At 35.9% G+C, this 13,144-nt stretch overlaps 1 protein-coding gene across 6 annotated transcripts in view; it reads left to right on the forward strand.

Annotated features, from left to right (window-relative positions):
• Positions 1–13,144, forward strand: part of PSME4 (proteasome activator subunit 4) — a 106,116-nt gene that overhangs the window by 56,464 nt on the left and 36,508 nt on the right. For all 6 annotated transcript variants that reach the window (XR_004669823.3, XM_008976287.5, XM_003822707.6 and 3 more), the window contains 8 exons: positions 3,736–3,791; positions 5,030–5,086; positions 5,305–5,360; positions 5,452–5,550; positions 7,014–7,076; positions 7,189–7,284; positions 9,738–9,869; positions 12,339–12,548. Coding sequence is in view for 5 of the 6 variants with exons in the window: in XM_008976287.5 (XP_008974535.1) it covers positions 3,736–3,791; positions 5,030–5,086; positions 5,305–5,360; positions 5,452–5,550; positions 7,014–7,076; positions 7,189–7,284; positions 9,738–9,869; positions 12,339–12,548 (769 nt within the window). In the remaining variant the exon portion in view is untranslated. The remainder of the gene's footprint in view (positions 1–3,735; positions 3,792–5,029; positions 5,087–5,304; positions 5,361–5,451; positions 5,551–7,013; positions 7,077–7,188; positions 7,285–9,737; positions 9,870–12,338; positions 12,549–13,144) is intronic.

Raw genomic sequence — 13,144 nt, forward strand, 5'->3', positions numbered from 1 at the left:
AGTAACCCTGTTTTCTCCTTATTTCACCTTCTGACTGTTTTCATTTATTTTTAAAAGCTTATGTGTCAGACTTGGAAGTAGTTCCTGTTTTCAGAGTTAATTTAAAATCTAGCAACATATAAGATTTCTCTTTATTTAGTGACCCTTTGTTCACTGGCAGGATAAGAGCCAGGTTTTCATTTGTGTTTATAGTTATTATTGCTACCTGGGATTGAATTGGATAATAGAACACAAAAATAGGCCTAACTGTCTCTTGTGAGACATTTGTACTTTGAAGGGAAAAAATCTATTAGTGGATTGGTTTTACATCTTTTATGTTTATTTTTATTTGGAAGGGGAAGGGTTATTGGGAAGATAGGATGTTCTTTCACTTATACACAGGAAGAATTTTATATTATTGTTTACAGCTGTTTCATGACAATTCGCCCAGCCTTCATTTACATATGTGATATGTATTATATATTTTGTTTTTGTGTTATTAGTTATTTCTTTTTCACCATCCCTTCTTTCCTACCAGTGATTCTTTTCATAGTCCTGCTCTAATCATATCTAAAGAAGATTCCCATCTAGTGGTACGAATACTATAGTCGTTGAAAATTCATAGGTCTTTTTTTAGTGGTACAAATATTTTAATACATTTTACTATATGTTAGGTGGCCTGGTACTATCTAGAAGCTATGAAGCAGATTTAACTTTATTATTATTACATAGAGGGTGTTATTTACAGTATGTTGTGCTGGAATTATTTTTTTGAATTGTATTGTTCCTTAGGTTAAATGATACTACGGTTTGTAAAATGAACTAGTGAATGAGTAGGATGGATTTCACATGAGGAAGGGAGAGGTAGTGATGGAATTTGATTTAACTTACATATTGTTAACATAGCTTTTAGTCAGAATTTAGATCTGTAAGACAGTGCCTTAAGACTATTCACTTAAGATTATGTGCATAGCTAAAAGCTACCAGAACAGTTTAATATATCAGAGATTACATCCTGGGCACAATGAGATCTATAATGTCACAAAGAGATACAGTCATGATATTTTACTTGGGTAATGGATAGAGATTTCTTTTAGTAAAAAATCTTCTAAAGGTCAGAAGAGGTAGGACACTATGGCTCATGCCTGTAATCCCAGTGCTTTGGGAGGTGGAGGTAGGAGGATTGCTTGGGGCCAGGCATTTGAGACCAGCTTGGGCACCATAGCGAGACCCTGTCTCTACCAAAAAGTAAATAAACAAAATTAGCTGGCGAGGTGGTGTGCACCTGTAGTACCATCTACTCAAGAGCCTGAGGTGTATGTGAGTCCACTTGAGCCAGGAAGGTTGGGGCTGCAGTGAGCCATGATCGTACCATTGCACTGCAGCCTGGGTGGCAGAGGGAGATCCTGTCTTGAAAAATAAATAAATAAATAGCTACACTTGCTGAGAAGCATTTATTGTAAATCATGTTAATCCAGTTAATTTGTGGTAGGCAAGAAGAGATCAAATTATGGTGGATAAGAATAAACAAAAGCTGTAATGTATACTACCCAGATGTCCTATATATAGTCTTCCCTTGGTGAAGTTAGGGGATTGGACCTACAGCATACCAAAATACATTCATACTCAAGTGCCACAGTAGGCCCTGTAGAGCTCACATATAGGAAAAGTCAGTCCTCCATATGTGTAGATTTCTCATCTGGCTAATACATTTAGTTGAAAAAAAAATCTACGTGTAAGTAGACCCACACCTGTGTTGTTCAAGGGTCAACTCTGTGTAGGAGATATGGAAGCTGTATTTTAATCCAAGTTTTAAAAGTAGAGGAAGAAGATAAGGCTTTTATTTAAATACATTACTTAATATTTTACAATCTTATACAGCATTTTTTAAAGTAGTCAGCATAAATGATTATTTTTCAAATTCCCTGATAAGAAAACAATTCAAAGTGTCACATGGATTTTAAGAAATTTGGTGTCAGGACTCTTAGATGAAACTTGTTTGAAAAACTTTAAATTCCCAAATGACAGGCTTTTTAGATATAGTAAAAACTATGGAGAATAATTGGTTATAAAGAATGCTTTTTTTAATTTGTATAATATGACAGTAACTAAAGTGACAGTAATTAAAATTCATGCTTGATTTAATATTATATGGCATTAGATACAGACTGCATAAGCTGCAGACTGTATATTTCTACTTCAGAAAACTAAGTGTTTATGGCAGCAGTGGGGAGACACATACTCTAATAGGATGGCTCATAGCAAGCACTTCCCCTGCTCTAACAGTGGGCGGGGGGAGGGTGGGAACTCTCTTGTGCTTTATTCTTGTTACTCTTGAGTACAGGCCTTTTCTCTTTGGTGAAATCTAATTTCAGTAAAGACATAACGTTCATGTAAAGGAATCTGATTTTATTTTTTACTAACAGATTTTGGATACATACGTATTTTTGATCATGCAAAAATATTTAAGATGCACAGGTTTGCCAGTGGTTGAAGCTTTATAGAAGGAAAACAAAATTTTAAGAGGAATTTGGTCTTGAAAGTCTGAAAAAGCAAATTAACGTTTGATACTATTAATATAAAATATTAATAAGCTTTGAAGTAAGTTAGTGAAAAAGAAGCCATTCTTTGTTTATACTCTATGGGCTTGGTTTTGAAACTTGAGAAGGTATTGTTGCTATCCTCTGTACTGGGTTATGGTGAGAAACATAGTTAAATAATTGACATTTTAGAAATATGTTTTTACCTATTACTTAGATAAATACCTGAATTCATAACTGTCAAATATTAAGGTAGAGGTAACCCATTTAATTCAGGTACTTTTTGAGGGTATACAATATAGCTGGGGATGAGTTGATTTAAAAATAATATTTTCTTCATGGCAAGTCTTGTGCAGTTCATTGGTGATTAGTAATAATAATAAGATTGCTGTTTATTAACTCTGTATATGCTTGCCTGATTTGTGCCTTTTTTTCCTTTTAGAATGTATCTCTTTGTTTAATAAAAGCTTTGAACTGAATCTCATATTTTGAAATAAAGTATTGAAAATTGAGGTATATTTTTCACTAAAGAAAATGTAGATTTCAGATATGTCAATTCTCATTTTCCTATAAAATCTGTCCTTGCATATGTAAAAAGTGACTTTTAACTGTTTAATGAATTTAACTGGCTGGGTCTGGTTGTGGTAGCCTTGTGGAGCAAGGCTACCGCTTATAGGCTCAGGGTAGCCTCTGGTTGTGGTTTCATAATTCTTTATGGCAGATCTTTAATTAGGAAACAGTGATTTTTATACCTGAATTTCTTCGAAAAGAGTGTCTTATTACTGCACATTAGGAGAGATGTTTTTGGCTGATTTTAAGAGGAAGGTAATGATTATCTAAATAAGCTTGTCAGCTCTATATGCTTTAGTAAAATTTGTTTTAACTGTTGTGCCATTATTAAGCTGACTTTTCTTTATGTAAAGGTTTATCATATTTAATCTTTTACATTTGAGTATTGGATATCAATATTATGTTCCTTTAGGAGGCCTCCTGAAGTCACTAAATTTTTTCTTTAAGTTAAATAACATGATTCTTACTGAAACAGCATTCATCTTGAGAAAGATAGATTGATTTTTCCCATTGAAGATGGGAAATCTGTGTCTGTTAAAAGAACATTATCTTTGTTTTGGTTTAAACAGTCCAGCAATGAAACTTTTCCCTTTAATACTTCATATTGGCATTATTAATAAATGCAAGCACTCTTGTTTTTATACAGAGTACCAAGTATGGTGTCCTTGGAAGAGACAAAGTTGTATACTGGACTTGAATATGGTATGTGAATCCTAATCCGAGTAAATCTGTGTGGATTATTTTTGTCAGTAACTCCACAAGGACTAAAATGAAGTATGAAGTAGTGTTTTTGTTTTGTTTTGTTTTGAGACAGAGTCTCACTCTGTCGCCCAGGCTGGAGTGTGGTGACGCGATCTCTGCTCACTGCAACCCCTGCCTCCCTGCCTCCCAGATTCAAACGATTCTCCTGCTCCAGCCTCCCAAATAGCTAGGATTACAGGTGTGCACCACCAAGCCCAGCTAAGTTTTATATTTTTAGTAGAGACAGAGTTTCACCGTAGTGGCCAGGCTGGTCTCCAGCTCCTGACATCAAGTGATCTACCCACCTCCGCTTCCCAGAGTGCTGGGGGATTACAACCGTGAGCCACCCTGCCTGGCCTAAAATGAAGTAGTTTTGTATTATGATGTTCCTAATCTCTTTTTTGATATATGAAAAGAATATTAATTATACAGTAGTCATTTTTGCCTTTTCTGGAGAAACTGGAAAATTATTGTATAAAGAATAGCCAGTAAGAAATTGGGTCAGTCTGTATTTGAATGCTATGTACAGAGGTAGGCTTTTATATATCATAATGCTCATTTATGTTTAAAATTATTCTAGCACTTACATGTTATACTTGGTGTAAATAGGAATATTGTAACCCTATATTTGAAAAAACTTTATACCTTCCTATCATAGTAAATTAAGTTTTATAATAACATTTATGTAAAACATTTTATTGTTAATGTTCTAAATCTAATAGAAATTTAGCACCCTTTCTCATCGCTGGATTAACACCAAAGTTAGTTACATACATTAATTGCTAGGCTGTAATTGCTTGATTTACGTCACCCACAACTAATTAGAAAATTCCATGTATTTTAATCTCTAATTAGTGACTAGAGCCTTTGAAATATTGGCAAAGGTGGTTTTTCTTTCCCTCGCCTCTCCAACCTTCTTGCCCCATGAAGTTTTATAAGCAGGTCATTTTCTCTATTTTTTATTATTATTATTTTTCTTTATCTTGAAGCATGATAGACATCTCATAAGCAGGTCATTTAAGTGTAGAGGTTTTAGAAGTTGCTGTAGCATGCCTAGCCATTAATTCAACTATGGTAAAGGCAGACCTATTTTTTTCTCCAATACTTTATCCCTCCTTGACCTAACCTGTTGATATAAACTTTAAAAGTCTGAGGAGCATTCAGTGTCTAAAGTACCTTCTTTTATTTTTTCAAAACAGATCTGTCTCGAGAGAACCACCGAGAAGTAATTGCTACAGTTATAAGGAAACTTCTTAGTAAGTGTATCTGTACATTTCACTTATTTGTACTTTGGAATAAGTATTTTGGAATTTTAATCTATAACATGCATGTGTTTACTTAATGTTTTTTATTCTAAATGGTGAGAACATTGGGCAGTGATTTTTTTTCTTAATGGATTCTTGACTAATGCCTCAAGATTCTTATAGTAGTTCAAAATATTTTAACCAAAATCCTTTTCTTTCTTCCATTATAGACCACATACTTGATAATTCAGAAGATGATACTAAGTCATTGTTTCTTATTATAAAGGTACATTTGTCATTTGATAGTTGCATAATGATTAATACGATCAAGCTTGGATTGATGACTTGCAAATACAATTTGAAATTCTTTGACACAGATTATTGGAGACCTTTTACAATTCCAAGGATCTCACAAGCATGAATTTGACTCCCGATGGAAAAGCTTCAACTTAGTAAAGAAATCAATGGAAAATCGGGTCAGTATTTTCACCTAAAAGTCTGCACTAATTTTTTTAAAGACGTATAATAACCTCGTAATTTGGGTATTATTCAGCATATAGAAGAAGTTTTCCTAAAAGGAAAAATAGTAGATTTAAAAATATGTAAAAGTTAAAAACATCATGGTAGAAATCAAATGGATCCTAGCAAAAAATATATTTTTCTTATACAGAATCTTCTGCCTGTTTCCATGGCAGTCTCTAAACTCTCAATGGGAATTTGGACAATAGCATTGAGGCTACCTTGTAAGCACTTGAAGGAATTTAAAAATAGGAGGAATTATCTATGGGCATGAATTTAAAGCATTACACTTTATGTAGATCTGAGAAAAAGTTACCTTGTATTATATTCAGCTGCAGAAGTCATTGTAAGCTGCTTTGGGACCTTGGAAGAAAGAGTATCAGTGTAAGCCAAGAGATGTTCATGGCAATATTCTTATGCCAGAAACTTTTACTGAAATTGAGTCTAAAAAGGTTGTATGAGTTCATTGTTTAGACAACAGTTGCTAGATACTTTAGACAGAAGGAATGGCATGTAAAAGGGCAAGGAGATATAAAAACATGGCATGCTTTTAGGGACCAGGGGCTGTAGGGGGTAAACTAGGTTGCTTATACTTTGTTTTGAGAAAGTGTTTCAGTTTTATATTCAGCAGTAGGAGAGTCATTAACAGTTCTTAAGTAGATCTGATTTGAATATTGATTGGAAAAGTCAACACTCAATTCACTAAACATTAAAAAGCTCTGCCACCACTGTGAACAGTAAGTACAAAGAGATTGATACTATAAGCAAGAAAGGGAGTTAAACTATTTCACTCCAGGTGAAAAACACAGCCTGAGTCAAGTCAGTGGTATTGAAATGGAAATAACATGTTTTGAAAATGGTAGAATTGGGGGGCTTAATGACTAAGGAACTGTGGTGTGAAAGAAGAAGAGTCTTTGAGCCTCAACTATTTGCCTTTGGTGACCAGGTGGAAGATTATATGGATGAAAGCTTAAATGATAACTTTTAGAAATCTAAAAGATATTATTATTAAATTTTGTAGTAAACATATTTGATTACCCTGAAAGGCTATGGCTATTTGTAGATTTAAGAGAGTTGAGCAATTGTCTTAGTAGGCTGTTTTTGTACTTTCAGTATTTAACTGAATAAGAACACAACTCTGTTGCTCTCCCATGCATGGGTCTAATAGTAAACTATCAGAGAAAAACAGGGTGTTGGATGGGCTATTTAAAAGGGGGATATTTCTACTATTAGCCATAAAAATTAATTAAGACAACATATTTTTATATAAGCCTGATGTCTTTAGAATAAAGGAAATACCACCACCACTCACCAGTCAACCAGGGACCTTTTTGACCACTTATTAAGGTATTTAGAGGCATCCATTGTTGAAGTCATTTAGGGAAAATGTTGAAGTATTTGTTGCTACTTTGTTTTCCAGCTCCATGGGAAAAAACAACATATCAGAGCACTGTTGATTGATAGAGTAATGTTACAGCATGAGGTAAATATGTTTTTCAGTCATAGTGACTTTTTAAAATGTCAATTTTCCAGATGAGTATTTAGTTTTGTTTTCATAATCAAATTTTAGTAAATATTTGCGATTGTTTTCTTAGCTACGGACACTAACTGTTGAGGGTTGTGAATACAAAAAGATACATCAAGATATGGTCAGAGATCTTCTTCGCTTATCTACAAGTTCATACAGTCAGGTAAGGCTTATCCAAACGCTGCACTCTTATGCCCTCCCATTTTATTACATGCAATCTTAATATCCCCCTTTTAAGAAGAGAGTTTAAATAATTTCACCCATAATTGGAATTATTCTCTCAATTATTGGAAATTGTAATTTCCAGTAATTACCTCCAGGAAGTAATAAAACCAGGACCAAAAGCTAGGCTCTCTTAACTCATGTTAGCATAGAAAACAGCTTTCAAATTGCAAATATATTCAAGCTAAGGTTGCTAGTCATTTTTTTGTAATGCTTAATGTTGCTGTTTGTAATTGCTTCTCATTTATTTAAATTTGGAAGACAGTGCTAGTGTGATATTGCTGGCACTTCAGTCACATTTTGAAGCCCAGTCTACGAAGGCCACATAATTCCTCCTAGACATTAAGCTTGGGTTTTAGGAAGCTGCTACCACATGAATTGTGAGGTCTGTCCTTTAGTGTAGGAACAAGAGATTATCTGCAAGCACAGAAAAGTGGAAAAAGAGATTCATGTGCAACTAATTATTCTATCTTTATGAAATAATGTAAATTAACTACAGGTTAAGCATTGGAAACCCAAAATACTCCAGAATCCAAAACTTTTTGAGCACCAACATGATGCTCAAAGGAAATGTTTATTGGAGCGTTACAGATTTCAGATTTTTGGATTTGGGATGATCACCCAGGAAGTTTATAATCCACATGTTTCAAAATGTGAAAAAAAATCTCAAATCCAAAACATTTCTGGTCCTGAGCATTTTATTTTACTTTATTTTTATTTTTTTGAGACAAGGTCTCTCTCTGTTACCCAGGCTGCAGTGCAGTGGTGCGATCACAGCCCACTGTAGCCTTGAACTCAAGCCTTGAGCTTGAGCTCAAGCGATTGTCTCACCTCAGCTTTCTAAATAGCTGGGATTATAGGCATACATCACCATGAACTCAAGTCTTGAACTCAAGCCTTGTAGCCTTGGGCTTGAGCTCAAGCGATCGTCTTATCTCAGCCTCCCAAATAGCTGGGATTACAGGCATGCGCCACCATGCTGGACTAATTTTTTTCATTTTTAATAGAGACAAGGTCTCGTTGTATTGCCCAGGCTGGCCTCGAACTCCTGGGCTCAAGCGATCTGCCTGCCTGGGCCTCCCACGGTATTGGGATTACAGGTGTGAGCCACCATGCCCGGCTACCTGAACATTTTAGATAAAGGATACTCAACCTGTAACTAATCTCTAGCTCAGAGATTCCCTCTAAAGTAATGTTTAAAATGAGTTTGAGGCCGGGTGTGGTGGCTTATGCCTGTAATCCCAACACTGGGTGGGAGGCCAAGGCAGGTGGATCACTTGAGATCAGTTCAAGACCAGCCTGGCAACATGGTGAAACCCCCTCCCTACTAAAAATACAAAAATTAGCCAGGCGTGGTGGCATGCGCCTATAGTCCCAGCTACACGGAGGCTAAGGCAGGAGAATTGCTTGAACCCTGGGAGGCGGAGGTTGCAGTGAGCCAAGATGGCGCCACTGCACTCCAGCCTGGGTGACAGAGCAGGAAAAAAAACAAAACTGGTTATAGTAAAAGCAACACATTGTACATATTTCAAACTCTTTGTTTGTTTGTTTGTTTGTTTGTTTGAGACGGAGTCTCGCTCTGTCACCCAGGCTGGAGTGCAGTGACACGATCTTGGTTCACTGCAACCTCCGCCGCCTGAGTTCCAGCAATTCTCCTGCCTCAGCCTCCCCGGTAGCTGGGACTACAGGCACGCACCACCATGCCTGACTAATTTTGTACTTTTAGTAGAGACGGGGTTTCACCATGTTGGCCAGGCTGGTCTCTAACTCCTGACCTCAGGTGATCCACCCACCTCAGCCTCCCAAAGTGCTGGGATTACAGACGTGAGCCACTGCGCCCGTCCTACTATAACCAGTTATTATCCATTACTGTTTAACTAGTTCATAAGTTGTAAATTTATACTGAATATTTTGTTTGGGTCAAAAATATGTGAGATTGTACTTAAGGTTTGCCTTAAAAGGGTTAAGTTGTTATGTGTCTGTTTTGGTTTATTTTAGTTCCTCCTGGAAATTCTTTAATTTTCCTCATGTGGACATAAGAGAAAATCTGGCTCTTTATATCTAGAATAATTCAGAATAAAAAGTTTAATAGTATGCTGATTACTTTTAGCTATGTTACTGAGCAAATGCATATAGGTTCCATTCAGTCTCCCCTTTATCAAACATATTTCAGTCAGTGTAACCTAAACCATGGATATGGTCGGTGGTATTGTGCTTTCCTTTTGATATAAGTAAAGATAATCATTTACTTCTTTTTTAGGGTACGTGCTTTGAAATTTATTTTGTTGATGAGAAAAACATGTAAATTATCATTACTGTTTTTGATAATTTGTTTTAAACTGCTTTGTACTTTACTATTTAATAAAAGTCCTTTGTTAATAATACTTCCTCCAGGTGAGAAATAAGGCTCAGCAAACATTTTTTGCTGCCTTGGGAGCATATAACTTCTGTTGCAGAGATATCATTCCCTTGGTTTTGGAGTTCTTAAGGCCTGATAGACAAGATGTTACACAGCAACAATTCAAGGTATAGGGTTTTTTTCCTATTTTACTGTAAACATTTTCAAACATACTGAAAAGCTGAAAAAATTCTACGGTAAACATCCATATCTTCTTCACCACTGAGATTCTGTATTTAAGATTTTGCTATATTTGCTTTATCGCATATCTGTTCATTTTTTTAATGTATTTCAAAGTAAATTGAAGATATCAGCATGATTCACCTTTAAACAGGTATGATCTTTGTTTCATACCAATATGAGGAGACTCATTATTTAGTTATTTGCCTCTGTTTGTGATCAGTATTATGATGAAGAAAATATAAGAAGCAGACTTTCCTGAGGAAAAGAATTGTTTAACTTGAGTGCTAGTGGCCAAGTAGCCTGGCTGGCATATGGGAGAGAGGGATGAAAGACCAAGAAGTTTAGAGTAGTATGACCAGTGTGAAGGAAGGGCTTAAGACAGGAAGGAAGAAATATGGTAAGTTTGAGCAGTGGTATGAAAGCTTATGCAATTGGAGTAGAGAAGAAAGGAAATTATACAGGATAAGGCAAATACTACATCCTATGGGGATGTAATAAAGTATAGGTAATATATAATGATTGCTTATACTGTCAGGTAGAAAGAAATAGATTGAGAGTGAATTAAGAGTGAGAGCGGATGGGACTTGTTGATTGAATATGAGGGGACTGAAAAAAGGATATGTCAAAGTTACTAAGCTTTTGGATCGTACAACTAGTTGCTGGGCACATCAGAGAGAGAGAGAGAGTAGTTAGATGATGACATAGTTAATTTGGACTAGTTTAATTTGAAGTGGTTCCAATGAACTAAGAGCACCATCAAGTGGGCAGTTAGACATCTGAGTCCGAAGATACCATTTCCATGTATGTTGATTATAATTGAAACCTATGGGCATGGATAAGAAAGCCTAGGAGGAGAATAAGAAGAAGATCAAGGGGCCTATGTTGAGAAACTCCTTTAGAAGCCAAATAGAAGAGCTGAGTGACCCTGGAGAGGTCAGAAAGGTATCAAGAAATCAGGAAGAATCACAGAAGGCAGGGAGAGGTCTTTCTAGAAGGAAGACTCAGTGAGTAGAGTCATTGTTTTTTGGAGATAATGAAGACGAGCCCTAAACATGTTCCATGAAGCTTGTAAGACAGAGGTGTCAATAAACTATAGCCCAGGCTCAGTTGCTTGCTTTTGTAAAAGTAAAAGCTTGCTTTTTTAAAACTTCTATTGAAACACAGCCATGTTCATTCCTTTATATATTATGTATGGCTACTTTCACTCTACAGTGGCAGAGAAGAGTAGTTGAGACAGAGAGCAAATGGCTTTGCTGTTTGCTTTCTGGCCGTTTATGGAAAATGTTTGCTGACCCCTGGTGCAGATGTATAATTCAAGAGTGTTGTAGGTTTGACTCATTGACTATCCTGTTGTTGACCTTAATGAGAGCAGTTTAAATGGACAAAATTAGAGAGGTCAAGTACAATCAAAACAGAAAAATATCTATTAGATCAACAAAATCGAGGTTATGAGTGACCTTATAGAGAACCTGTAGAGAGGAGTGGAATACAAAGTCAGTAATAAGCTAGATTGGAATCAGGTGAGGTAAATTGGAAATCAAAAGTTTTGATAGTAATAACTCTTTTTATGAAAAAGCACTTTAGAAAGGATACCTACTGTCATCAAAGGATACCTGCTGTCATCAGAATCATTGTGGTTAATTGGACTTTTATGAGTAATAAATATGCAGTATACTTTAGTTTTTATGTACTTTGTAAATTACTCAGCAACCAGGTGTTAACTAATATTTAATAAATTATTTCAAACACCAAACTTTAGACTCTAAAATTTTAAGAGTGACACATTTTGTGGTTTTTATGATATAGTTGAAGAAAATCAGAATGGAATATATGTTCTTAGAAACATCCTTCCATTTCTTTATTACCTTATTAGTAGCCATTCTTTGAACAATTTCTTCTTTTCTTTTTGGAGACAGGGTCCTGCTGTGTCACCTAAGCTGGAGTACAGTGGCACAAGCATGGCTCATTGTAGCCTCAACCTCTTGGGCTTAAGTGATCCTCCCACCTCAGCCTCCTGAGGAGCTGGGACCACAGGTGTGTGCCACCATGCCCAGCCAATTTTTGTATTTTTTGTAGAGAAGAGGTTTCACCATGTTGCCCAGGCTCTCAAACTCCTGAGCTCAACCAGTCTGCCTTCTTTGGCCTCCCAAAATGCAAGAATTACAGGCATGAGCCACCTCACCTGTCCCAAACTCTTTATTAAATGACTTAGAGAAAATATTAATGGATATCACTTAAATGTCAAGTTCAGATTTCTAAAAAGTAACATGTTAAATGTGTGAACATATTTTACTAACCAATATTAAGCATTTAAGTAATCAATACTCATTTAAAACCAATACATAGGTGCATTGGCTACAACTACATGATGCCTCTTATTTCCCATGTAAACATGTATTTTTTTTTTTCTGCAGGGTGCCTTGTACTGTCTCCTTGGAAATCACAGTGGTGTGTGCTTGGCAAACCTTCATGATTGGGACTGTATTGTACAGACGTGGCCAGCGATTGTTTCTTCAGGGCTTAGCCAAGCAATGTCCCTGGAAAAGCCATCAATAGTGAGATTGTTTGATGATCTTGCAGAAAAGATTCATAGGCAGTATGAAACAATTGGCTTGGACTTCACAGTAAGCAATATCATTCTTTCATTCAAGTTTTAGTGTAAATCCTGTCTTGTTAAAATGCCCTTTATTTTTCTTGCCCTTTTTCCAGTAATAATATTCTTGGCATTTGAGTCCAGTGTTTTTTTAAAAAAGCGTTTGTTACCTGTTTGCTTTTTGTACTTTCACTGATCATTATTGTACATAACAGGGTGGAGTAGCAAGTTGGAGCATGGTAGGGAGACAGCCAGGGCTCCACAAAGGGTTATTGATTTGTTGTATTTACCCTTATTTTGTGTGTGCCCACAGCTTCATTTTTCAAAGAGTTAATTATATTTTATGAGGTTTACCATGCTAGCCAAAGTCGCAAAAGATCGACTACTGGGTTCGTAATTTATAGTGAAGAAAACTAAAATTGAATGATTTGACTCATGAAAGACTAAAAATATAACTTTCAGTGGTGCTTAGGTTGAGAGTTATAGCAGATTTTCTAGGAACTTGCAAATCTGTATTTATACTCCCTCAGAACATGGAGGTGAGTAAAAGAAGGGTGAGCACAGCAGAATCCCCCTCTCGGCTGGAGTGACTATGGTTGACATCTCTCCCCTGGTTTAAAAACCACT

This window comes from Pan paniscus, chromosome 12 (assembly GCF_029289425.2).
Source record: "Pan paniscus chromosome 12, NHGRI_mPanPan1-v2.0_pri, whole genome shotgun sequence".
NCBI lineage: Eukaryota > Metazoa > Chordata > Mammalia > Primates > Hominidae > Pan > Pan paniscus.